General features: G+C 47.2%; 1 protein-coding gene and 1 long non-coding RNA gene across 2 annotated transcripts; both read left to right on the top strand.

Moving 5' to 3' along the window:
* TRIM35 (tripartite motif containing 35) lies at positions 3649-23885 on the top strand. The gene is given in 7 exon segments (XM_001928380.5): positions 3649-4213; positions 13001-13096; positions 16085-16181; positions 16184-16314; positions 18919-18941; positions 19752-19870; positions 21255-23885. Coding segments are annotated over 7 exon segments (1479 nt in total). The 5' UTR covers positions 3649-3778; the 3' UTR covers positions 21833-23885.
* LOC110256728 lies at positions 7547-11255 on the top strand. The gene is made up of 3 exons (XR_002338630.1): positions 7547-8565; positions 9708-9919; positions 10232-11255. It is a non-coding gene; the product is annotated as an uncharacterized LOC110256728 (long non-coding RNA).

Genomic DNA, 24235 nt, shown 5'->3' with positions numbered 1-24235 from the left:
TAGGAGTTCCTGTCGTGGTGCAGTGGTTAACAAATCCGACTGGGAACCATGAGGTTGCCGGTTCGGTCCCTGCACTTGCTCAGTGGGTTGACGATCCGGCGTTGCCGTGAACTGTGGTGTAGGTTGCAGACGCGGCTCGGATCCCGCGTTGCTGTGGCTGTGGCGTAGGTCGGGGGCTGCAGCTCTGATTAGACCCCTAGCCTGGGAACCTCCATATGCCACGGGAGCGGCCCAAGAAATAGCAAAAAAGACAAAAAAAAAAAAAACAAAAAAACCCAAAAAATGTCGATATATTACTGAACAAGTTCATGGTTCTTGCTACTGTCAGCGCTGCAACTGTCAGGTACAGCAGTCATCTTCCTTATTCCTATAATATTCTTTGATATTAAATCTACTTTGATATTAATAGGGCCACTCCACCTGTCTTTGATTCATGTTAGCATGGTGTATCTTTTTTATCCTTTTACTTTCAATTTAATTGTAGGTTTATATTTAAAATGGGTTCCTTTTATCTAACAGCTTTTTACTTCATAGCCACTTTTCAGTCAACTGCTTTTAAAAAGAAGAAAGAAAAAAAAAAAGCTGTTCTTTCTGCACCTAGCAATATTTTTCTTACATAAATGTATGTGTTACTAGCAGCGGGGTTAGAAATGTAGCAATGCCTGACAAATATGCCCGGGCATGGGGTGAGGCAAGTTACAATAGGAAGAACTAGCAGTGGGCTTTCGCAACAGTTTAGCTGGTATACAGAGGAATTTGAAATTCTACCGCATTTCAGGGCCTCTGAAGTTGGTCCATTCTTACTGGAAGAAGAAACAGAAGCTGGTGACACATTAGTTACAATCACCAAGACTTCTCTTTCCTGGTCTGTGTGTAAGGTTTAGTCACCCTCTTTCCTGAAATTATGCACAGAATCAAAAAAGTCCAGAGTGTCTGAGCTAGTGAGAATTTGAAGCAATTTGTCCAATCTTTCCTTTAACGGTTGAGGAAAAGGAAGTAAGAAAAGTAAAATAACATGCCCTAGGTCATGCCCCAGGCTGCCCCTGGCCCCGGTGTGGCTTGGAATAGGACCAAGTCTTTTCCGGATTTCCAGAAAGACTGGAGGACCTTATTGGTTTGACGGTAACCTTTGTATTCTTCTTAAAGAAAAAAAAAAGCAATACATTTGGGTGTTTTTTTTTTTTTTTTTTTTGTCTTTTGAGGGCCACACCCACGGCCTATGTAGGTTCCCAGGCTAGGGGTCTAATTGGAGCTGTTGCTGCTGGCCCACGCCAGAGCCACAGCAACACCAGATCTAAGCCATGTCTGCGACCTACACTCATGGCAACGCTGGATTCTTAACCCGCTGAGCAAGGCCCGGAATCGAACCTACAACCTCATGGTTCCTGGTTGGATTCGTTTCCACTGTGCCACGACGGGAACGTCAACTCTTTACTCTTGTTTTGTTTGGTGGTCCTACTCAAGAGTCCTAGGAAAAAAACAACAAAACGAACAAAGAAAATCATATGAATGGCATGAAACAGATAGCAAAACATATTCACAGAGCAACTGGGACATACAGATAAAAGAGTTAAAGAAAATAAGACTAGGAGAAACTAGATACTCCAGAGGAGTGCCTAGAATGTGGGGTTATTAGCCCCATCTTGTGGCCTTTCCAGATATTGCCTCTAAGGTTAATTTTTGAACCAATAAGCATAGCTGGAGACCAACTAGATGAGTAGATCTAGAGCAATTGGTCTCAAACTTTAGTGTACCTGAGAATCATCTGGAGGGCATGTGCAAAATGTAGGTTCCTGCCCCCTCCCCAAAGAGGCAAGTAGATAAAAGTACGTTCAAGAATCTGTGCTTTTAGAAAGCCCAGGTTATTGCAGGAGGATCACTGACCATGCATAAGAAACACTGCAGAAAGCAGTAAGAATTGGTGGCATCCATCTCCGTGGTATTGTGGGAAAAGGGCTATTCTGACTAAAAGTTTGGAAGGAAATTGTCTAGGACTATCAAGGGCCCGAGATTTTGGCCTACTTGCATGTTAACATGCATAATGAAAAAAATGTTGTGTGCCATATCAGTAAACAAGAGATGTTGCAGCTATCAAGCCATCACATCAATGCTGACCTGATGATGAGCCCTGAAGGAACTCAGGATCAAAAGAGGATGCCATCTAGCAGTCAACGGCTACAGCCAGCTTCAGACAGGGCCTGAGGAAACTCAGGATGAAAAACCACAGGATACTGGCCCCAGACTGCTGAGGTGCATTATCAAAGGATTTCAGCGAGCCCAGACTCTTGGAATTTCCCATACACAGAAAAGTGTAAAATTCCTTAACTTGAGATGTCTGTTTTTTTTTTTTTTTTTTTTTTTAATTAACAGTAATCTTTTGAAATTCCAACAACCTGGTCTTTGTTGCAAGAACTCCAGTATGTCCTGGCCCCTCTCTTACCTCTTTGGAGCAGTCTTTCAGAGTGACATACTGTGTCCTGGGCTTAAGTCCTCAGTTTTGTCCAAGAAACAAAACATAATTCTCAACTTTTATGTTTTACATTTTTTTTTTTTCTCTCAGTATTCCAAGTCAGCATGCCACAGTCTTAGGAATGCTGGTAGATAAGAATTCTGGGTCAGAGACAAAGGATAGTTTAATCCAACAGGAATTCTGGGTCAGAGACAAAGGATGGTAGTCAGATTATAGTCACTTGAGCCAGTTTCTTGACCCTTAATTCCCACAAGCCTTTTGGGAACCTGTGGGCCACAGGAGGAAGCTTAGGGAACCTGAATGAATCTTTTATAATGAGGAGTCAGATTGCCAGATCTTTGCCTGGAAGGAGACATTATTTCTGTCTTCCCAAGCTGTTTATCATAGGAACATCCTTGAAAAATAAGTCTTATAAATGCAGTCTCTGCTCCCATACAGGAACTTGAGCCATGTGGACTTTGTCTTCCAACGCAAACCGGAAATGAAAGTGTGTCAGGGGAAAAGAATCCTACGTCAACCTGTGGCAGGAACGGGGAGTTGGAGAGCCTCATGCCTGCTGTAACTGGCATGAAGAATTCAGCCTGGATGCTAATTCCCATAGATAACTTTGCAGACGTCCTTGATCTCCGTTTCACTCTCGAGGACATAGGTTGGAAAGACTGTGACTTGCCCACTTATTCAACCACGGGATAAGAATGGGGTCTTCTCAGAGGTCTTCCAGGGCCCCTTTCTCTCACTCGGTTCTGCCTTACCCCAGGGGGCAAGCACAAAACTGGCCAAAATAAGTAAACAACTAATGCAAGAGTGGGCAAAGATCTTTGAAATAGCACTGCAAGTAGTGGACACGCTAACGACCAGGTAAGGTAGACTCCACTTCGGAACCAGAAATAAGGACCTCTGGCTCCTTCCACCTCACATGCCTGAGATTTCCGGGGATTGGTTAACGAAGAGACTCCTAGACTTCATTTCCCATTTGAAATCGGAAGTAGGTTTCAGTGACTCGGAACCCCACAGACTGGAAGGGGACTTACTTCCCAGCTAAAACTAGCGGGCCAACAAGGGAATGGCGGGAACTGCGGAGCATACAGGCCCCGCCCCGCTCTTCCGGGATTCCTCCCGCCCCGCGCCGACCGGAACTGGGCGGAGTCTCCCGACTACGCCCTGTGCGCTATTGGTTGGCGCTGCTGTCGCTCAGTGCTCCCGAGCGGAAGGGGCTGTGTGCCCCTCTCCGCAAGGTCCCGGGAGCCGCGAGGCAGGTGGGAGGGGCGTGAGTGAAAGTTGCCGGCGTTGGAGCCCGCAGACCCGGCAATGGAGCCGGGCCCGGCCGCGTCCCCCGGGCCTTCCCGTTCCTTCAAGGAGGAGCTCCTCTGCGCCGTCTGCTACGACCCGTTTCGCGACGCCGTGACTCTGCGCTGCGGCCATAACTTCTGCCGCGGGTGTGTGACCCGCTGCTGGGAGGTGCAGGTGGCGCCCACTTGCCCGGTGTGCAAGGACCGCGCGGCTCCCTCCGACCTGCGCCCCAACCACACCCTCAACAACCTGGTGGAGAAGCTGCTGCGCGAGGAGGCCGAGGGCGCGCGTTGGACCGGCCACCGCTCCCCGCGCCTCTGCCGCCTGCACCGCGGCCAGTTCAGCCTCTTCTGCCTCGACGACAAGGAGTTGCTCTGCTGCTCGTGCCAGGCCGATCCCCGGCACCAGGGACATCGGGTGCAGCCGGTGAAGGACACTGCCCACGACTTCCGGGTAAGCGAGGTCGCGTGAGGGAGGTGGCTGAGGGCGCACGTGGACTGGAACCCAGCACCCTGACTCTGCTACCCTTGCACTCCCGCCTGCCAGAGCGGTGTGTGCTCGGTCCTGCCCCTCTTACTGCTAGCTTGCTGGTGCCTTCTCGGGACCCCCACTCCCTGACGCTGATAACCTACAGAGGCTGCCTTCTTCATTAAGGCCCGCTCTTGGGTACCTAAGAGGGGAGGGGAGAGAATGTCAACAGGAAATGTGAGAATTGGGGTTACAATAGGAAGCTCTCAAGACAGCCCCGCCCACCTCTGAAGGGCTGGGACCACGCTGCCCCCTTTCTACCCGCTGGGTGTAGCCCACGCCCCTGAAGAAGCATAGGTGTGGGTAAGCCCAGCAACCCTGAAACTTGGCACAGTCTGGGTAAAGGCACAGGACCACAAGACCTGGCCAGGGATGTGGAGTCTTTAGATCTCCCCACATCGGTCACCTCCTTCTCGAGGTGGCCCCATGTGTTGTGTAGCTGTGGGGAGGCCTCTGGGCCCAGGCCAGCTGGACTGTTCTGAATCACTCTAGGCATCTCTGATGAGTAGAGTTTAAGTGGCTATAAATAAAGAAGCACTTAACAGGGCAAGAGTAACATGAAGGAAAAGTGATCAGGAAATAAGGATTCGCTAGCTCAGTTTTCAGATCTTTTGACCTTAGCTGGCCCATAGCAAATATTTTTTCCGTTATGACCCAGAACAGCCATGTGAATGTATGATGCTCTGTATCAGTTGTAACAAAAGTTCTGTGAAAATGTCTGTTGTGCTTAGACACTTGGTGTCGTTTTATTTTAAAAATTGCGCATGGGAGTTCCTGTTGTGGCTCAGCGGTTAAGGAACCCTACTAGCATCTATGAGGACTTGGGTTTGATCCCTGGCCTCGCTCAGTGGGTTAAGGATCCAGCGTTACTGTGAACTGTGGTGCAGGTTGCAGGCACTGCTCTGATCTGTGTTGCTGTGGTTGTGGCTTAGACTGGCGGCTACAGCTCCAATTGGACCCCTAGCCTAGGAATCTCCAGATGCTGCGGATGTGGCCCTAAATAAATAAATAAATAAATAAAACCTGCACAGAGTGTGAAACACTAATTTATTTCATCACCTGCTAATACATAGGCTAGACCCATAGTTTGGAGAACACTGGTTAGCTGGTAAGAAGGTGAGTATATTCCAAAGGGGGCACTGCAAGGACTCTGAGTGCCTGGTCTCCAGCCACTGTTTTACTCTGTTTTCATGTCTTTCTTAAGAAATGTCCAAAGTTGACAGTTGATATATATTTTGACAGAGTTCAAGTGGAGGGGAAGGTCAGCACCATGCTCCTTTGAACACCACAGTAGCTCAGCAGTAGGATAAGCCTATAACTGCTGTCCCCTTATTTGTTTAACAGTGGTCCTCAGCAATGCTTTTTCTCATTTCCCCTGGCAGGAGCGCCAGGTCCTGATTTGGGACAGCTGAAGTAAGTGCTGGGCATTCTGGGGGCTGGGGTCAAGGTAGGGGTCACCATGGATCAAGTCATGACAAAGCACTATGGGGCTGGCAGAGGTTTAGATCAGGAAGAGGGGTAGGGGTCAAGGCCAAGAGCACTAAGGCAGGACCCTCAGGTCTGGGCTAAGCCGCGGGATTCAAGGTCAGTAACCTAGTGCCAGGCAGACGTCTAATGACTCTTTCTGTTTATTCAGCAGATGCCTTGTACTGCTGGGCCCTGGGGATACTTCAGGACACCAGCTAGGCAGTCATTCATACCTCAAGGAGCTTCAAGCAGAAACCTGAGGGATGAGGAGGTGTTAGCAGTTCTGGATGGTTGGTGGGGGTTGGGGGAATGATGTGGGGAGGCTGAGAGGTGAGAAGGGCTGAAGGGGCTTCCCTCACATGCTGTGGGGACCCCCCCAAAAGCTTTTCCACAGGGGTTTTGTGATGTGCTTTAGAAAGATGACTTTTGCAACCATATAAGGAAACTGGCAAAAATAATAATCATGCCAGCCAGCACTTTTTGAGCACTTACTGTGTACCAGTTGCTCTGAGGTGTTTACTTGTCAATAAATTTAATCTTCACAGAATTCCTAGGAGGTTGTATATTTCTTATTGCTGTTATAATAAATTTCCACATAAGCCATTTAGTGGTTTAACACAGCACAGATTTATTATCTTCCAGTTCTGGAGTTCAGAAGTCCAAACAGCAAGGTGTTGGCAGGGCTCCCTGCCTTTCAAGGCTAAGAGAGAAGTTATTTCATTGCCTTGTCCAGCTTTCGAAGGCCCCTTCCTGCATCTCGAAAGGACATTATTCCAACTTCTTCTGTTGTCATGTCGTCTAACTCTGCTGCCTTCCTCTTAGAAGGACCCTTGGATATTTTCCTTATCTTAAAATCCATGTTTTAATCACTTCGCCAAAGTCCCATTTGCCATATGCAATCTCATGTTCCCAGGTTCTAGGGGTTAGGACGTGGAGATCTTTGGAGGGGGCTGTTACTCAGGTGTGTACTGTTCTCCCCGTTTCACAGACAATGACACCTAGTCTCTGAGAGCTTAAGCAACTTGCCCAAAGTCAGAGCAGTTGCCGTAGACCTCACATGGGTTCTTGTTCCGCTCTTACTCTGGTCATAGACTTTGGTTTTTTTGTTTTTTTATTTTTTAAATTTTATTGGACTGTAGTTGACTTACAGTGTTGTGTTAGTCCAGGTGTACGTACAGTGAAGTGAATCAGTTACACATACATACATATATTCATTCTTTTCCAGATTCTTTTCCCATATATGTTATTACAGAGTATTGAGTAGAGTTCCTTGTGCTATACAGTAGATCCTTGTTAATTATCAGTTTCGTGTGTAGTAGTGTGAATATGTTACTCAACCCCTAATTCATACCCCCCTGCCATTTTCCCCTTGGTAACCGTAAGTTTGATTTTGAAATCTTTACTCTGTTTCTGTTTTGTAAGTTCTTTTGTATCATTTTTTTTATTAGATTCCACGTATAAGTGATATCACATGATATTTATCTTTGTCTGACTTACTTCACTCAGTATGATTATCTCCAGGTCCATCCATGTTGCTGCAAATGGCCTTATTTTGCGTTTTTTTTTTTTTTTTTTTTTTTTCTTTTTTTTTTGTTGTTGCTGTTGTTGCTATTTCTTGGCCGCTCCGCGGCATATGGAGGTTCCAGGCTAGGGTTGAATCAGAGCTGTAGCCCGCCTACGCCAGAGCCACAGCAACGCAGATCCGAGCCGCATCTACAACCTACACCACAGCTCATGCACGCGGATCGTTAACCTCTGAGCAAGGCAGGACCGACCCGCAACCTCATGGTCCTAGTCGGATCGTTAACCACTGCGCCACGGGAACTCCTTATTTTGCTCTTTTTTATGATTGAGTAGTATTCCATTGTATGTATGTAACACGTCCTCTTTATCCATTCCTCTCTTTGTGGACATTTGAAACTTGAACAATGTACTCATTCCTGGTAAAGGAAAAAATATTCCAATAGTGTGACTTAAATTATGTTACCATCTTCCTTACACATAAACACAAAACTAGTGTTTGTTTGTTTCTTTCTTTCTTTCTTGCTGCACCCATGGCATGTGGATGTTCCTGGGCCAGGGACTGAATCTGAGCCACAACTGTGACCTGTACCACAGCTGTGGTGATGCTGGATCCTTCGCCCTAGGCCAGGGATCGAACCCACATCTCTGAAGCGATGTGAACCACTGTAGTCAGATTCTTGATCCACTGTGCCACAGCAGGAACTCCCACAAAACCAGTGTAAACCCCTTTGGCTTATACCACCTCTAGGCACCAAAACCAAAAGAGGTTTACAGACGACATACAAACAAAACTAAAGTCAGTGCAATTCTAGTTAAAATACTAGTTAGAAGATTTTGTTTTGCTGAAACTACAGCTCTTTTGTGGGGGCTCCGAGGCGTCTCACAATACTTGTGATGCCTCTTCACCTTGTTCCCAGTGATTACTTGATTTACCGGCCAAAATTTCCCTGTTGGAAGACTGTGAAACTTCCCTGTGATATAATTGGTCTTCATTTGGGTTAGATGCATCCTCCACCTGTGAAGTGTATTTCTGTTCTTTCCTCATTCGGCCAAGAAAAAGAAAGTAGTATAGCCTGGTGCCAGAATCTGTCAACAAACTATCTGTGGCTGGCTCTGAAGGTGTAGGCGCCGAAGGCGTGTGTCAGCACTGTTCATCACGTGACTTGGAATGAATTTACCTTAGTATTTTTTTAGGTTGTCATTGAATGAAAACACTAAACACTCACGGAAAACTTGCAAATCCCTCCAGTACGCAGACTCAAGAGCTTCAAGGGGACTGTAAGAAGGTGATTACCTTTCACTGATGAGAAAATGAAAACTTGGCGAAATGCAGTGATGTTTCTCCCTGCCAGTCACAGAGAGTGAAACTGAGTGTATCTAGGATTCGAACTCAGGTTTCCTGACTCTCAGTCCAGCGTTTGGCCTGGTTTCCTCTTCAAAGCAAGCCAGCCCCGAACCTCCACCAGGCCCAGGGCCCAGAACGTCCAGATCCCTTTCTTCTCCATCCCACTGGACTGACAGAATGTCCATTCTCTGTCCTCCTTCCACCCTCTTCCTGCCCCAGCCCCGGCCTCTTCCCCTTCTGGAGTTACCTTCTTAGAATCAGTCTAGCCAAGCCTATTGGAAATGTCTTCCAGGCACCTCTTAAATCTTCCCCCTTCTAATTCTTTCCCTTTTTTCCTAACTACTCACCTCCGTTCTGGATCTTTCCCTATGATCCAGGCCCTCCCAGGTCCAAGTTGCGCTGGAGATGTTTATTGCCTGTCTGCAAGGCCTTTGCCCCGGGGCACTGTGGGGTCTTAGGAATACTGCCCATTGAGACTCCTGAGTTACGGAGCCCAGCACTAGGCACCATGGTAGACCCCTGCTTCTTAAGGAGGGCACCAGAGGGAAAGGAAGAAAGGGAGCCTGGCCTGAAGTTGGAGAAGAAAGGCATCTGAGCGTGTCGCAAATGGATTCATGCTGTCCATTTAAGAAACCTGGTAAATAGGAAGTTCCTCTTGTGGTTCAGCAGGTTATGAACCTGACTAGTATCCACGAGGATGCAGTTCAGTCACTGGCCTTGCTCATTGGGTTAAGGAGCCAGCATTGCCATGAGCTGTGGTGAAATGAAGGCCACAGGCATGGCTCGGATCTGGCGTTGCTAAGACTGTGGTGTAGGCCAACACTGTAGCTCCAATTAGTCTCCTAGTCTGGGAATTTCCATATGGTGCAGGTTTGGCCCTGTTAAAAGCACAACAAGAACAGCAAAAACAAGAAACCTGAAAAATAAACCAGTAGGGGAGTTTAGTTACTTGGCACTAAGTGGTGATTAATAGTAAGACGGCCAGCACATACCTGGTGCACTCTTGTAAGCACTGAACGTGGCTTGACTTGTTGGATTGTCACAGCCGCCCTCTGAGCTGGCTGCTGTTCTCTTCCCTCTTAGCCAGGTGAGAAAACTGAGCTGCTGAGAAGTGAAGGAACTTGCTCAAGATCACCTGCTACTGAGTGGAGGAGCTGCGATTTGGACCGGGGTGGCCACGTGCCAGATCTCTTAGCTGCTACTTCAATTGCCAGAAAACAAATGTTTGACATATGTAGGAAAAGGGACATGCATGAACTGGAAACAGATGCTAGGAATTCCTGGTAATGGGCTAGGTAAGCATGGACAGGGAGAACGTATTCTTCACTTTATGGTGGAATTTGAGAGACTGGGCACTTTCATGCCTCTGAGGTGTGGAGCCAGAGTGCCTAAGAGAGGAGCTTTTGCCCAAGTTCTCAACAGTGGTCAGTGACCATGATGAGGTACAGATCGGGGCTCCTAGCTCTGGGTACAGGAGGCCACGGGGTGTAGGGGAGAGAATGTAGGCATCCGATGTATTTTGTTGACCAGCCAAGTAGTTAGTGAGCAGCTACTTTGTGCTGAGACCTGGGGATGTGCAGTGGATGCAGTAGGCTCTCCCTTTGCAGAGCAAGTCTTCATCATTCCATCTGCGGTTTCTGGGCTGCTGTGCGAGGTGAGAACACCCTGCTGAAGACCCACCCCCAGGAAGCCTTTCTGGGAAGGTGAGGCGATGATGTAGTGTGGGAAGCACAGTGCGGAGGTGTCCAAACCCTTCTGGGGAGATCAAGGCAGCTTTCTGGAGGACATGAAGGGAGTGGAGCCAGGCTTTCAAGGCCACATTGGGAGAGTTGGTTGAAGTAGGTGGCAGTCGGTCCAAAGCAGAGGTGTACGTAGGACCGCAGAGGACAGAAAAGCTGATATGGGCTGCCAAGCAGACACAGCTCTAGTACTTTGCTAAGTACTAGAAAGGGCACTGTGCGGGTCTTGGGAACTGATATTTACTCTCTTACCTGCACTTTTCCCACTTTCTGTTACATCGTGTAGCACCTGTGTTAATGGATGTTTGGGATAAAATAGTTTTGTAAAATCTTGGGTTATTAACGTGTTGTTGAAATTTCTGCTTAAGGAATCAATGTGTAACTTTAATAAAAAACTGTGTATTCTGTATAATCACATTCTGAATCCTTTAGTGTAAATAAAAACTTCCTGTTTTGTGTGTGTTTATAATTTAAGTCATCTTGAATGTAATGATTTGAAGCTAAAATCAGAGCTCTCTTGCTGGGCTTGGGGCCTGGGTGACCTCCAGATGTGTCCCGGGCCACTTAGCTCCACCCAGGGCAGTGATGACCCATGTTATTCCTGACCATGCCTCGCACCAGAGCCTCCATCAGTGGTTCAGCAGCCTCTGCTATTTCAGGCGCTCCTTGTACTCCATGCAGGTCCCTGAAGTATGTTTAGTGTCAGAGTCAGAACATCAAAAGCAAACAGGAAAAGTTTATTGTTTAGATTCATTTGAATTCACCCATTTTACCTGTAGTGTTTGTTGGTCAAGCACCAAGGGGAAAAAACCACACAAGGGAAGAAAGTGGAATAAGAAGTGAATAGTCTGGGAAAGACAGACAGTATTTAAAAAAAAAAAAAGTAAAAAAGAAAAGCATAGTAAATCTAAAAAAAAAGGAAGAAATAGAAAAAAAAAGACATTGAGCAAGCAGGACAAATAGCATGGAAGAGAAGGCAGATTTAAAGCAATGTATTGGTAATTTCATTAAGCACTCCTGTTCGATGGCAAAAGCTGTTCCACTGGATAAGAAAACAATCCAATTCTGAGACACTTAAACATGATGATGTCATTAGATGAAAAAAAAAATTCATGTGGTAAAATTCGGTGTCCTTGAGTGATTGAAAAAAATTGTATAGCAAACTAGGCATAAAAGGGATGTCATTAAGCTGATTAATAATATCTACAAAAAACTTATAGCAAATATCAACAAGGTCGTACTGTAAGCACAGGGAACTATATCCAGTCTCCTAGGATAGACCATGATGGAAAAGAAGATAAAAATGAATGTATATATATGTATAAGAGGGTCACTTTGCTGCACAGCAGAAAAATGGTACAACATTATAAATTAAATAGGCTTTAAAAAGAAAATTTAGCACCAAGTAGTTATGCTTCAAGCCACATGGGAAGTCCAGCTATAATGGAAAAAATAAAAATCATTATAAAATAAAGTTTTTAAAAAAGAAAAAGGCTCTGGATAAAAAAGATCAGAATCCAACCCCAAGCTAGCAGTGGTCCCTCTTGGAGTCCCAGGAGATCAGAACAATGCTTAAAGTTTAAAAAACAAAAACTAAACAAGAAGTATTTGAATCTACCGACTAAAGTATTTCACATGATCCAAGCACTGTTAACTAAGGCGGGGATATGTGTGTAGTCAGCCCTCAGTATCTGCAGGTTTCATAGATGTGGGTTCAACCAATGGGGGTTCAAAAATATTCTGGAGAAAAAAACTAGGGGGAGTTCCCATCATGGCTCAGCGGAAAGAGATCTAATATCCATGAGGATGCGGGTTTGATCCCTGGCCTCGCTCAGTGGGTTAAGGATTCCGAGTTGCTGTGAGCTGTGGTGTAGGCCAGCAGCTATAGCTTCAATTTGACCCCTGACCTGGGAACTTCCATATGCCTTGGGTGCAGCCCTAAAAAGCAAAAGAAAAAAAATTCCAGAAATTTCCCCAAAAAGCAAAACATGAATTGCCACTCTGGCAACTATTTACATAGCATTTACCTTGTACTTACAACTACCTACATAGCATTTTAAATAAACACTATGGCATTTCACATAAGGGACTTGAGCATCCTTAGATTTCAGTAACTGGGGGCCTGGAACAAATCCAAGGGGCAGCTGTGGTTTAGATCAGGCCCTGTGGGAAGAACTCAACTTGTAATCAGGCCTGTTCTTCCATGACCATAGATCAGTGGTTCATAAAGTCAGGGAGCCTGTGAGCTTATTGTCTTTCCATTGGGCCTGCACCTCAGGTTCACAGCCTAGTACGTGCCAGCTTTAGGCCGAGCAGGACGCCCTCTGTGCTGTCCTGTGACCAGCCTGGGAGGGAACAGTCCCTTTACCTCCTTGGCCCTGTCTCCCCATCTGTGTTGGGTACAAACAAAGGGATCAGGTTAAAGAGTGTCTGGTGCCCTTTTTCCATAGGACCTGGGATTCAAAGTCAGGGCTATGCTCTTCCCCTTGCCTCCCACCCATGTCGCTTGGATGGAGCAAGTTTAGTAAATGTGGTCTAGTGGTACCCACGGTGAAGTGCAGCTCCCGCTGTGAGGCTGTGTGCCATCCCCTCCCTATGCCCTAACTTGCCTCCTCTCCTCCTCATCCCTTACCACAGGCCAAGTGCAGGAACATGGAGCATGCGCTGCTGGAGAAAGCCAAGGCCTTCTGGGCCATGAGGCGCTCCTATGAGGCCATCGTGAAGCACAATCAGGTGAGTGAGTGCTGGGGCTGAGTGGGGAGATGGGATGCCCAGGGCGGTCAGGGGGCAAGGAAGAGGTGAGGGGGGTGGGGGGACTGGGTCTGGTCTTCTCCAGCCCTGATGGCTGGGCACATTCAGCATGAATGTGGCTGCGTGGCCTCTTTAGACATCTGTCATAGCCATGCCAGTAGCCACAGAGCAGTGTCACCAGCCCCCTGCGCCATGGGCACTGTGATTTCCAAGTAATGGCACGTGCCACAGTGCGTGCACCACCTGCCTGGGTGTTCAAGCCAGCAATGCTTGTGTTCTCGTTCCCCACCTCCACTGTCTCTAGGATGCATCCTGGCCATTGACACTCCCCTTCCACTGCCACCATCCTGGTCCAGGTCACCACCGTCACTTCTCCCTGGCCTCTTACATGGGTGCCATTCTTCCACTTATGTCCTGCAGTTCAGGATCTGTGGAGTGCACTGACCTTGTAGAAAAATGGAGCAGTTGTGTCACTCCTTTGCTTAAAACTGTCCAGTAGTTTCCACTGCATCCACGGTACAGTCCAGGCTCCTCACCGTGGCCTCCAAGGCCCTCATCCAGCTCCTCAGCTTCATCTCCTTCCAAGCTTGGCCTTGCTGGCTGCCTGGCTGGCCTGGTGTGGGATATAGTGGGGATATCCAGGGTATATGACAGCCCTGTCCATCCCGGGAGCTGTGGAATCCTCACGTGGCAGAGTCTAGGATTCCAGCTTGATTAATGCTTTTCCTCTTAATCCAGTCAATCCAGGTGGATGAGAAGTGAAAGTTTGGTGTTTACCTGTTTATTGAGAAGCTGCCACTACTGGTGTTGAGGGTGGCTGGTGTTGACTTTGCGCTGGCTGTTTTTTCCTGCCTACTCTGTGATAAGAATCCTCCCAGATTCTACTCTTCCGCCACACATTATCAGTCTTTTTAGCCTGTTTCAACAATGCCATCCCTCTTTTTTTTAAATTTTTTTTTATTTTGTCTTTTTTGCTTTTTCTGGGGCCACTCCCGTGGCATGAGGAGGTTCCCAGGCTAGGGGTCCAATTGGAGCTTTAGCCGCCAGCCTATACCACAGCCACAGCAATGCAGGATCCAAGCTGTGTTTGTGACCTATACCACAGCTCACTGCAACGCCGATCCTTAACCCACTGAGCAAGGCCAGGGATTGAACCTGCAACCTCATGGTTCCTAGTCAGATTTGTTAACCACTGAGCCACAACGGGAACTCCCATCCCTCTTCGTATACATTTCTTTGGTTATTCACAAGTATAACATCTATTTGCATTTCTTCTGTGAATGTTCACATTCTTTTTCTTGGAATACTTGCCTTTTAGTGGATTCATGAGAGCACTTTCTATATGAAGAATAATAACAATCTGTCATATATGTTGGTAATATTTTTTCCTTGTTTGTCATTTCTTTAACAATGAGTCATTTCCCCCTTTTTTGGTTATTTCTCTCTCTCTCTTTTTTTTTTTTTTGGCTGCACCTGTGGCATGCAGAAGATCCCGGGCCAGGGATCAAACCTATTCCCCAGCAGCAGCAACAAGTCACAGGGGTAACAATGCTGGATCCTTAATCCCCTGGGCTACCTATTTTCCCTTTTTTAGTGAATTATTTTGTCATCATATTGTCAGAGCCATAAACACATATTAAATACTCAATCCAAAGATGTGGGTTACTAACCTGCAATGGCTAGAGCCTACAGTTCAAGTTGTTTTTTCCAGTAGCGTCATGGAACTGTATATATCTATTTAACTTTACTAGTAGTCTCTTGCCATGCAAAAGTTGCTATTTTTACATGTATCCAATTACCTCATTCTTTCTTTGAGGCTTCTCAATTTCATTGTGGTCAGAAAGGTCTTTCTCATTCCAAGATGAGAAATACTTTTCTGCTTTTTCTTTGAGTACATTTATGATTTTGTTTAAACTGTTACTTGAAATACTAGTTATGATTAGAAGTGTGCTTATTATTAATGACTCAGTTTTAAAACAAATACTTCTGGGAGTTCCCCTCATGGCTCAGTGGTTACCGAACCCAGCTGGTATCCATGAAGACATGGGTTCGATCCCTGGTGTCAGGATCTGGCATTGCCATGAGCTGTGGTGTAGGTCGCAGATGTGGCTCAAATCCTTATTGCTGTGGCTCTGGAGTAGGCCAGTGGCTACAGCTCCAATTGGACCCTTAGCCTGGAATCACCATATGCTGTGGGTGCAGCCTTAAAAAAAAGTAAGTACCGTAAGTAAATAGATAAATAAATACTTCCTACCATTCTTTTTGGTAAGCTTCTCTGTCAGACAAATTTGAAGTCCCAAGATTGAAAGGCAAATAATTTTGAAGAATCATTGCTATTTGCAACAGTTCCTTTGTGTGAGTCAGAATTTCCCTCACTATTGCAGTCTAAACAAGGTACAGAGTATTGTACATCGAGGATGTTATAGGGCTACAGTTGTCAACTCTAAGCTGTGATTTTGTTTTGTTTTTTTTTTTAATTTATCAAAACATTCTGATTTATTTTAAATTTAAACTTAGGGAGTTCCCGTTGTGGCTCAGTGGGTTAAGGACCCAGCATAGTGTCCATGAGGATGTGGGTTTGATCCTTGGCCTTGTTCAGTGGATTAAGGGACTGACATTGCTGCCAACTACAGTGTAGGTCGAAGATGCCACTCGGATCCAGTGTTGCCGTGACTGTGGTGTAGGTCCCAGATGTGGCTCAGATCCCACGTTGCTGTGGCTGTGGTATAGACCAGCAGCTACAGCTCCAATTCAGCCACTAGCCTGGGAACTTTCATATGCCACGGGTGCAGCCATAAAAGGAAAAATAAATGAATTTAAATTTATAAATTCGTGCTGAGAAAGCTGCATCTGTATTTTACCTATTGAGGTCCTACGTGTGATTCCTTTCGCAAATGGAGTTCCTTTAAAATTGGGGAGTCAGTGGGCTGAGTGATGGCTGAGCTTGGCTCCTTCCGCTCTTGGCTGCAGGTGGAGGCTGCCCGGCTGGAAGGGCGGATCCGGCAGGAGTTTGACAAGCTCCGGGAGTTCTTGAGAGTGGAGGAGCAGTCCATCCTGGATGCCATGGCCGAGAGGCGAGGCAGAAGCAGCTTCTAGCAGAGGAGAAGATGAAGCAGCTCGCAGAAGACATGGAGGCTCTGGCCCACGAGGTCGAGCGGCTGCAGGTGGAGATGAAAGAGGATGACATTTCTTTTCTCATGGTGAGGAGCTCAGCATCCGGATTCAGGGATGGGGACCAGATGTTCAGGGACCATTGGGGAGCCTGAGACCAATGGCCCTGGCCATTCCAGCCTTCCCCTGGCTTCTGGCTCGGGCCGAGGAGCTTAGCGATGAGGTGCTCGGCTTGTGTCAGGAGGCATAGGAACTTTAAAACAAGACCTGAGGTCCTCTCCATTCCTACCTCTCTTCTCCCCTCTGCCCTCTTCTTCCCTCTTAGGCTTACTCTTTCTCTTTTGGTCTCTTCTCTTGGACTCCTCCTTAGTACAGCGGAGTACTTTTAAAATACATTTTTATTTAGGACTACTTCTTGATTTATGGAAAAGTTGCAAAGATGGTACAGAGTGCCCCCACCCCTTGACCAAGTTTCTCCCATTGTTAACCCCTTACATTACAGATTGCCCATTAGAAGATAAACATTGGTGCCTTGCTATTAACTAAAGCCCAGACTCTGTGTTTTCACCAGGCCTTGTGTTACTGTCTGTTTCTGCTGTTGGATCCAGTCCAGGGTCCCACACTGCAGGTGGTTGTCCTGTCTCTTGGTCCCTTCTGCTCTGTGATAGCTTCTTATTCTTTCCCTGCTCTTTGTGACCTTGGCAGTCTTGGGTACATGTCAGGTACCCACTAGAAAGTACTCTTGGTTAGGCTGGGGTGGTGAAGACTACAAAATGAGATACTTTAAAAATTATGTGATTATTTAAATTGTTTGATTTGAGTATGATGTTTGGTATTCTCTGTGGATGACTGTTCTCTTTTTAAAAAAGAACATTGAGTTCATTTTCTTTTCTTCCTTGTATCGATTTCACACGCCCTGCCCCTGCCCCCTTGTCCCCTAGGAGTCACTGGGTCTTTGGGGAGAAGTTTCTGTAACATGGAAGCTAGTTTGGAAATCAGTCAGAATAGTGCAGTATCTTCTTTACTTGGAGAAGAGCTGAACTATCTTGTTTCGAAAGGGGAGTCTTTGGAGAGGGGGTTGGGGAGGAGTAGAAATGGCCTCTGTTTAGGCAAGAGACTGCAGCATTTTACCTTCCCACCAGCAGTGTATGCACATTGCAATTTCTCTACATCCTTGGGAACACTGACCTGTTTCTTTTATTATAGCCATTGAATGGGTGTGAGTGGTGTCTCATTGTGGTTTTAATTTGCAGTTGCTTGCTGGCTAATGATGTTTTAATGTACTTCTTGGCCATTGGTGTGTCCTCTCTGGGGAAATGTACATTTTAAAACTTGGGTTGCTGTTTTTTTGTTGTTGTTGAATTATAAGAGTTCTTATATAATTTGGATGCTAGACCTTTATCAGATATATGATTTATAAGTATTTTCTCCCATTCTGTGAGTTATCTTTTCATTTTCTGGATGACATCCTTTGATGCACAAAAGTTTTTCATTTTCAGGAAGTCCTATGTTTGTCTACATTTTCTTTTGCGGCTTGTGCTTTTGGTATCATATCTAGGAAACCATAGCCAAAGCCAAGGTCCTGAGTTTTATAGTTTTATCTCTATATTTGATTTACATTAATTAATTTTTGTGTATAGTGAGAGGTAGGAAGTTCAACTTCATTCTTTTGCATGTGGATACCGAGTTGTCCCAGCACCATTTTTTTTTTTTTAAATTGAAGTATAATTGCTGCACAGTTTTATATGTGACAGGTATACAATATGGTGATTCACAGTTTTTACAGGTTACACTCCATTTATAGCTGTTATAGAATATCGGCTATCTTCCCCACATTGTACAATATATCCTGTATCTTATTTTATACCTAATAGTTTGTACCCCTTACTCCTCTACCCCTTTGTTGCCCCTCCCGTATTGCCCCTCCCTGCTTCCCTCAGCGTCCAGCACCACTTGTTGAAGACCACTCCTTTCCTTTTGAATGGTCTTGTCACCCTTTTCAGCAACCAATTGACATTAAGTACAGGCGTTTATTTCCAGACTGTCAGTGAGCATTGATCTGCATGTCTGTCCATATGTTACTACCACACTGTTGTTTTTTTTTTTTTTTTTTAGGGCTGCACCTGCGGCATATGGAGGTTCCCAGGCTAGGGGTCAAATCGGAGCTACAGCTGCCAGTCTATGCCACAGCCACAGCAATGCAGGATCCAAGCTGTATCTGTGACCTACACCACAGCTCATGGCAACGCCAGATCCTTAACCCACTGAGTGAGGCCAGGGATCGAACCTACAACCTCATGGTTCCTAGTCAGATTCATTTCCGCTGTGCCACGATGGGAATTCCCACACTGTCTTGATTATGTTGCTTTTAATAAGTTTTGAAATCTGAAGTGTGAGACCCCAGCTTGGCCCTTCTTTCCCAAAATTATTTTGGCTATTCTGGGTCCCTTGACTTTCCATATGAATTTTAGGATCAGTTTATCAGTTTTTGCAAAGAAGCTAGCTGGAATTTTAATAGGAGTTTTACTGAATCTGTAGATCAAGTTGGGGAGGTATTATTATCTTAGCAATAGTAAGTCTTCTGATCCATGAACTGGGGTACGTGGCTCCTTTTGACGTCAGAAATGTATATGTTTTCTCTGTGTCTATGTTTGTATCTCTGTTTTTTTTTTTTTTTTTTTTTTCTTTCTCAGAAACATAAGAGCCGGAAACGTCGGTAAGTTGCCAAGAGTGGTGCAGGGAAGGGGAGGAGGAGGTAGAACCATGAAGGGTGCAAATTCCAGTGGCTCTAGGGCCAGGCAGGTCATGAGGCCATCTGGGTGCAATGCAGAGGGAGCAGTGGGACCAGCCAGGTGAAGAGCACACTTTTAAGGCACCCACTTCTAGTTTGCGCTGGTGCAGTGTTTTCCTGAGTGTGGAGCATGACCACTGTGTGGGGAGAGCAAGTGCCCTCCTACATGAGACGTGTAGTCCTCTGGGGGGGGGTCAGCCCAGCATTTAATCTTGTTTCTTGGTGGGTCCCCTCCCTCTGACAGCCTCAGGACATGCTGGCTTGTGTTGATGGTTGGTTCACGGGGCTGAATATAAAAGAGCTGTGTTGCAGTCAGAGCTGTACTAAGATGGAAGAGAGGGCTTTGAGCAGTAGTGAGTTCCCTGTCACTGGAGGTATTTAAGTGAAGGCTAATGACACCTTCAGACTGTGGGGCTAATGGACCCCTAAGGTGCCTTCCAACTTAAATGTCCTATGGGCTGATGTTTAAGCGTGATTTCTGCCCACATGGATGGGAACCATCATGTCTGAGAACCTTCTATTTATATTTATCCCAGTGGGGGCAGGATGGGCCTGAGGACTGAATCCTGAAGGGGTGTGAGCTGCCTGCCCAGTTGGCACCCATCAGAGCCCAGTCCAGGGAGGTGCCCAGGGAGTTTAGGCCCTGAGGCAAGGGATCCTGTTTCCAGCTGACCCAGTTAGGCCCAGGATGCTTGGCCCTGGCCCTGCCCACCAGGCCCAACTACCCTTTCCCAGCCTCTTCTGCACGATGGAGCCAGAGCCCGTCCAGCCCGGCATGCTCATCGACATCTGCAAGTACCTGGACTCCCTGCAGTACCGCGTCTGGAGGAAGATGGTCATGTGTGTCGAATCTGGTGAGCAGAGGCCCGGGCAGCGTCCTGCCCCATCAGCCCTCCTCCTCCCCGTGCTGGTCCCTTCTCCAGCCTTTTTTATTCTGGTCCCTGTGCCCTATTCTCCTCTTACCCCGCTGCCCAAACCCCACCTAGCGGAATGCCTTCCTTTTTTGGGTCCTGACACTTGGCCACCTCTTCAGAAAGAGAAACTGGCTTCCCTTTCTCTTCAGAACCGTATTGTATATGTAATGAAAGAGCTGCTCAGTTCAAGGTCACATCTCTCAAGGTGGTTCCCCCACACGAGTCCCTCTATCCTGTGCTGTTGACTGATGTCTGTGTCCCCTTCCAAATTCATATGCCGAAGCCAATAATTTCTGCGTGATGGAATTTGAATGCAAGGCCTTTGGGAGATGATTAGGGTTAGAACTGGTCATGAGGTTGGGGCCCTATGATGGGATTAGTGCCCTTTTTTAAGAAGAGGCACACAGAGACGGCCTCCTCTGTTCCTCTCCTTCCTCCATGTGAGGACACAGCAAGAAGGTGGCCATCTGAAAACCAAAAAAGAGGCCCTCACCAGAACCTGAACATACTACTGGTCCTCTGATCTCAGACTTCAAGCCTCCAGACCTGTGAGAAATGCATGTCTGTTGTTTAAGCCCCCTGGTCTATGGTACCTTCGTACTAGTAGCCCACACTGAGGCGTGATTTTACAGGGAGAAATGCCAGTGACCCAGGGGCATGCTATGTGCTTTTCTAAGATTCGCAGGTGTCATGTGAGCATCAGGATCCCTGCCTGCATGGGTCTCCTGTGGCTGTCACAGCAAAGGATAGAAGACTGGATGCTTTAAAATAATAGAAACTTATTCTTAGGGTTCTGGAGGCTAGAAGTCCAAAACCATGATGTCAGCAGGGCTCTGCTCCCTCTGAAACCTGTAGGGGAGAGTCCTTCTTTCCTCTTCTGACTTCTGATATTTGCTGACAGATGTTGGCTGACAGCAGCAGCACTTTGCTCTGTGCCTCCAGCATCACAGATAATGGGGCTTCCCCCCCAACCCCCACTCCCAGTCTGTGTCTCTTCTCTTTCCTAAGGATGACAGTCATGTTGGACTTAGGGCCCACTCTACTGCAGTCTGATCTCATCTTAAATAATTACATCTGTAGTGACCTCATTCTCAATTAAGGTCACCGCCTGAGTTACTCGGGGTTAAAACTTCAACACAGCTTTTTCTTGAGGGCACATTTCAACATAAGCAGGCCCCCACCCCACCACCCCTGTCCCTGCCCGGGGCAGCCCCCTCTGTGCATTGAGCCAGGTGAAACATGGTGGGTGGGTTTAGGGGGCCTGGAGGCCTCGCTGGTCCTCAGGTTTGCTGATTTCTGCACCCTCTTCCCACTCTGCACCCAGTGCCTTTCAGCTTTGATCCCAACACCGCAGCTGGCTGGCTTTCCGTGTCCGATGACCTCACCAGCGTCACCAACCACGACTACCGGGTCCAGGTGGAGAACCCCGAGCGCTTCCCGTCAGCCCCCTGCCTGCTGGGCTCCTGCGTCCTGTCGCAGGGCTCGCACGCCTGGGAGGTGGACCTGGGGACGCTACCCAGCTGGCGCGTGGGGGTGGTGCGGTGGCGCCAGGACGCGGGCTCAGAGGGCCGCTCGCACAGCTGCTACCACGACACGCGCTCGGGCTTCTGGTATGTGTGCCGCACGCGGGGCGTGGACGGCGACCACTGCGTGACCTCAGACCCCGCCACATCACCCTTGGTCCCAGCCATCCCGCGCCGCCTGCGCGTGGAGCTGGAGTGCGAGGAGGGCGAGCTGTCCTTTTACGACGCGGAGCGCCACTGCCACTTGTACACCTTCCACGCCCGCTTTGGGGAGGTGCGGCCCTACTTTTACGTGGGCGGATCACGGGGCGACGGGCCCCCAGAACCCCTGCGCATCTGCCCACTGCGCATCACCGTCAAGGAGGAGCTGGACGGCTGAGGCCCGCCCTGGTCCCCTCTGCTTTCTGACTCTTCCTAAAGCCACACTCGCCTTGGTACCTCTCTGCTACCTGCCTTCTTGCCAGAACCTTCATACTGACCTCTCCTGTTCTTTTTCGTGGCTCCGGGCCCACGTCTCCTGCCTCATTTTTGCTCCCTTCTCTACCCACCTTGGAAAGCCATCCAGGGGACACCTCCCTGGTCAGGCTTTTGTCAGAGTTGTGGCATCCCCTGGATGTGAATTTTCTAATCCACATTCTCAGACTCTGCTAGGGATAATGTTTGCTTATAGAGTGGGTCTGTTTTTAAAATGTTGGTTTTATCATTTTCCTATTGTGGTGAGGCCAGCAGACTCTGGGAGGACTGCTACTGAAAGGAATTTGTTACAGTTCCCAGGAGGGGGTGCCCTGCCATGGAGAGGGGATCCCCTGGGGGGGGGGGACCAGGGTCCTTAGGAGGCGGAGGGGGTGAGGGGAAAGCCTGGGCAGGAGGATTACTGTGGTTTCCATGGGGAGGAGGAGGCCAGGTAGGGCCCAAGTAGGCAGTCAGCAAGTTTGAGTACTTTTGATGGGCTCTGGGGCCACCCCTAGTTGTCTGATCTTGGTCCTAGTCTGATCTTAGGGCAGGGGGAGTGTAGAGCCCTGTGAGAGTCTGATACAGGAGGTGGTTGGGGTATAGCTCTGCAAAAGGTTGGAGGCATTTGAAAGATGTGCTTATGGGGGAGTTGTTTGCTGTCTCCAGGAATTTGCCAGCCAGTGAAGTCCCACATGCCAAAGCATCAAGAATACCAAAAAAGAAGAGTTCCCATCATGGCCCAACTAGTATCCATGAGGATGCAGGTTTGATCACTGGCCTTGCTCAGTTGGTTAAGGGTCTGGTGTTGCTGTGAGCTGGGGTGTAGGTTGTAGATGTGGCTTGGATCTGGCGTTGCTGTGGCTGTGGCGTAGGCCAGCAGCTGCAGCTCCAGTTCGACCCCTAGCCTGGGAATCTCCATATGCTGCTGGCACAGCCCTAAAAAAAAAGGCTACAGAAAAGAAGAAAGTATAGTTAATACAGGATCATCACCATGGCTTTGGGCAGGACCCATGGCCCGACTTGTTTATCACTTTACACTCATATTGAATACTGCTCCTCCGCCTCCCCGAGGCCCTGCAGGGCTGGGGGATTGGGGCAACACTGCTCACCAGATCAACTCCGATTTATTGATTTACACGTCTTAGACACCTTCCTCTCAAAGGAGGTTCCAAAGCACTTAGAAAAACAATTTAAAGACCGTGGTTTAGACCTGTTCCCTCTCTGGGCCTTAGTTTTCTCATCTGCAGATGAGATTGTAGGCCTGGGAGTGATAAGCTTCTGTAATCATGTGAAGGACCTTCTTCTGATTCTTCTCACAAAAGTGCAGAAGGGAGGGAAAGAGGGGCCCCTTCAGTTAGGAGAGAAGGATGGGGACCGGGTGGTGGTGGTGGTCCTGGGAGGTGCCAGGAGGGAGGAGGGAGGGGCTCCAGTGCCCCTTGCTGACCTCAGCCTCCCTCTTGTTCTGTCTGCTGCCTTTTGCATTTTCATCCTGATTTCTTCTCCCTCTGCCATGCCTGCAGGCTTGTATCTCCACTTTTTCTTCCTCACATATGCCTGCAGAGAGTTTTTAATTATCAACGCTTCTCATCCCTGGAGAGCATTTTCTCAGGAGGAGATATTTTCTCAGAGGAGCCGTGTTCTCATGGGGCATTTTCCTGACTGAGGATTCATAAAACTGTCTCTGTTTGTGTCCCCTGGTTCACAGAAGTGGGCATTGTCAACAGAGATGAGGATTCGTAACTGAAAATTGGTTATAAATGTGATGTGTATGTATGTCCGTGGTGGCCACCGGGAGGCATGTAGGATATGGCATTGAGTGAAGGGGACCTGGTGTGGAGGAGAGGTGAGGATATTGGTGAACAGGTGTGAACTGAGGCCCTTCTAGAGGCTCAGGGACTCAGCAGAAGCTCAAGGCACTTTGGAGCCAACTTGTCGGAGTTCAGTGTGCACTTTCTACAATAAAGTATTTATCTAGCCCATCAAGTATAATTTCTACTTAATAATCGTGACCTCAAATTATTTTGTTAGTTGTTGTAAACTTTAAAAATGTTTTTCCTTTCCACCTGAGATGTTGGAAGAGGTTTTTTTTTTTTTTTTTTTTTTTTTTTTTTTTTTTTTTTTTTTTTTTTTTTTTTTTTTTTTTTTTTTTTAAACAGAATAATTTGGATAACCTAGACCCCTTTTTACCAAAATAAAAAATATTTAAGCTAAAGCCCACTTTTTCTTTTGACATTTTCTTTTCGGTATTCTCCTAAGCAAAAGTTCATTCACCTTGTAGCAAATATTCAATTATTTTTATTTTTATTATTGGATAATACTACATTTTATT

This window comes from Sus scrofa, chromosome 14 (assembly GCF_000003025.6).
Source record: "Sus scrofa isolate TJ Tabasco breed Duroc chromosome 14, Sscrofa11.1, whole genome shotgun sequence".
NCBI classification, from domain to species: domain Eukaryota; kingdom Metazoa; phylum Chordata; class Mammalia; order Artiodactyla; family Suidae; genus Sus; species Sus scrofa.
Note: the sequence above shows the minus strand (reverse complement) of the source record. Positions and strands in the feature narration are given on the sequence as shown.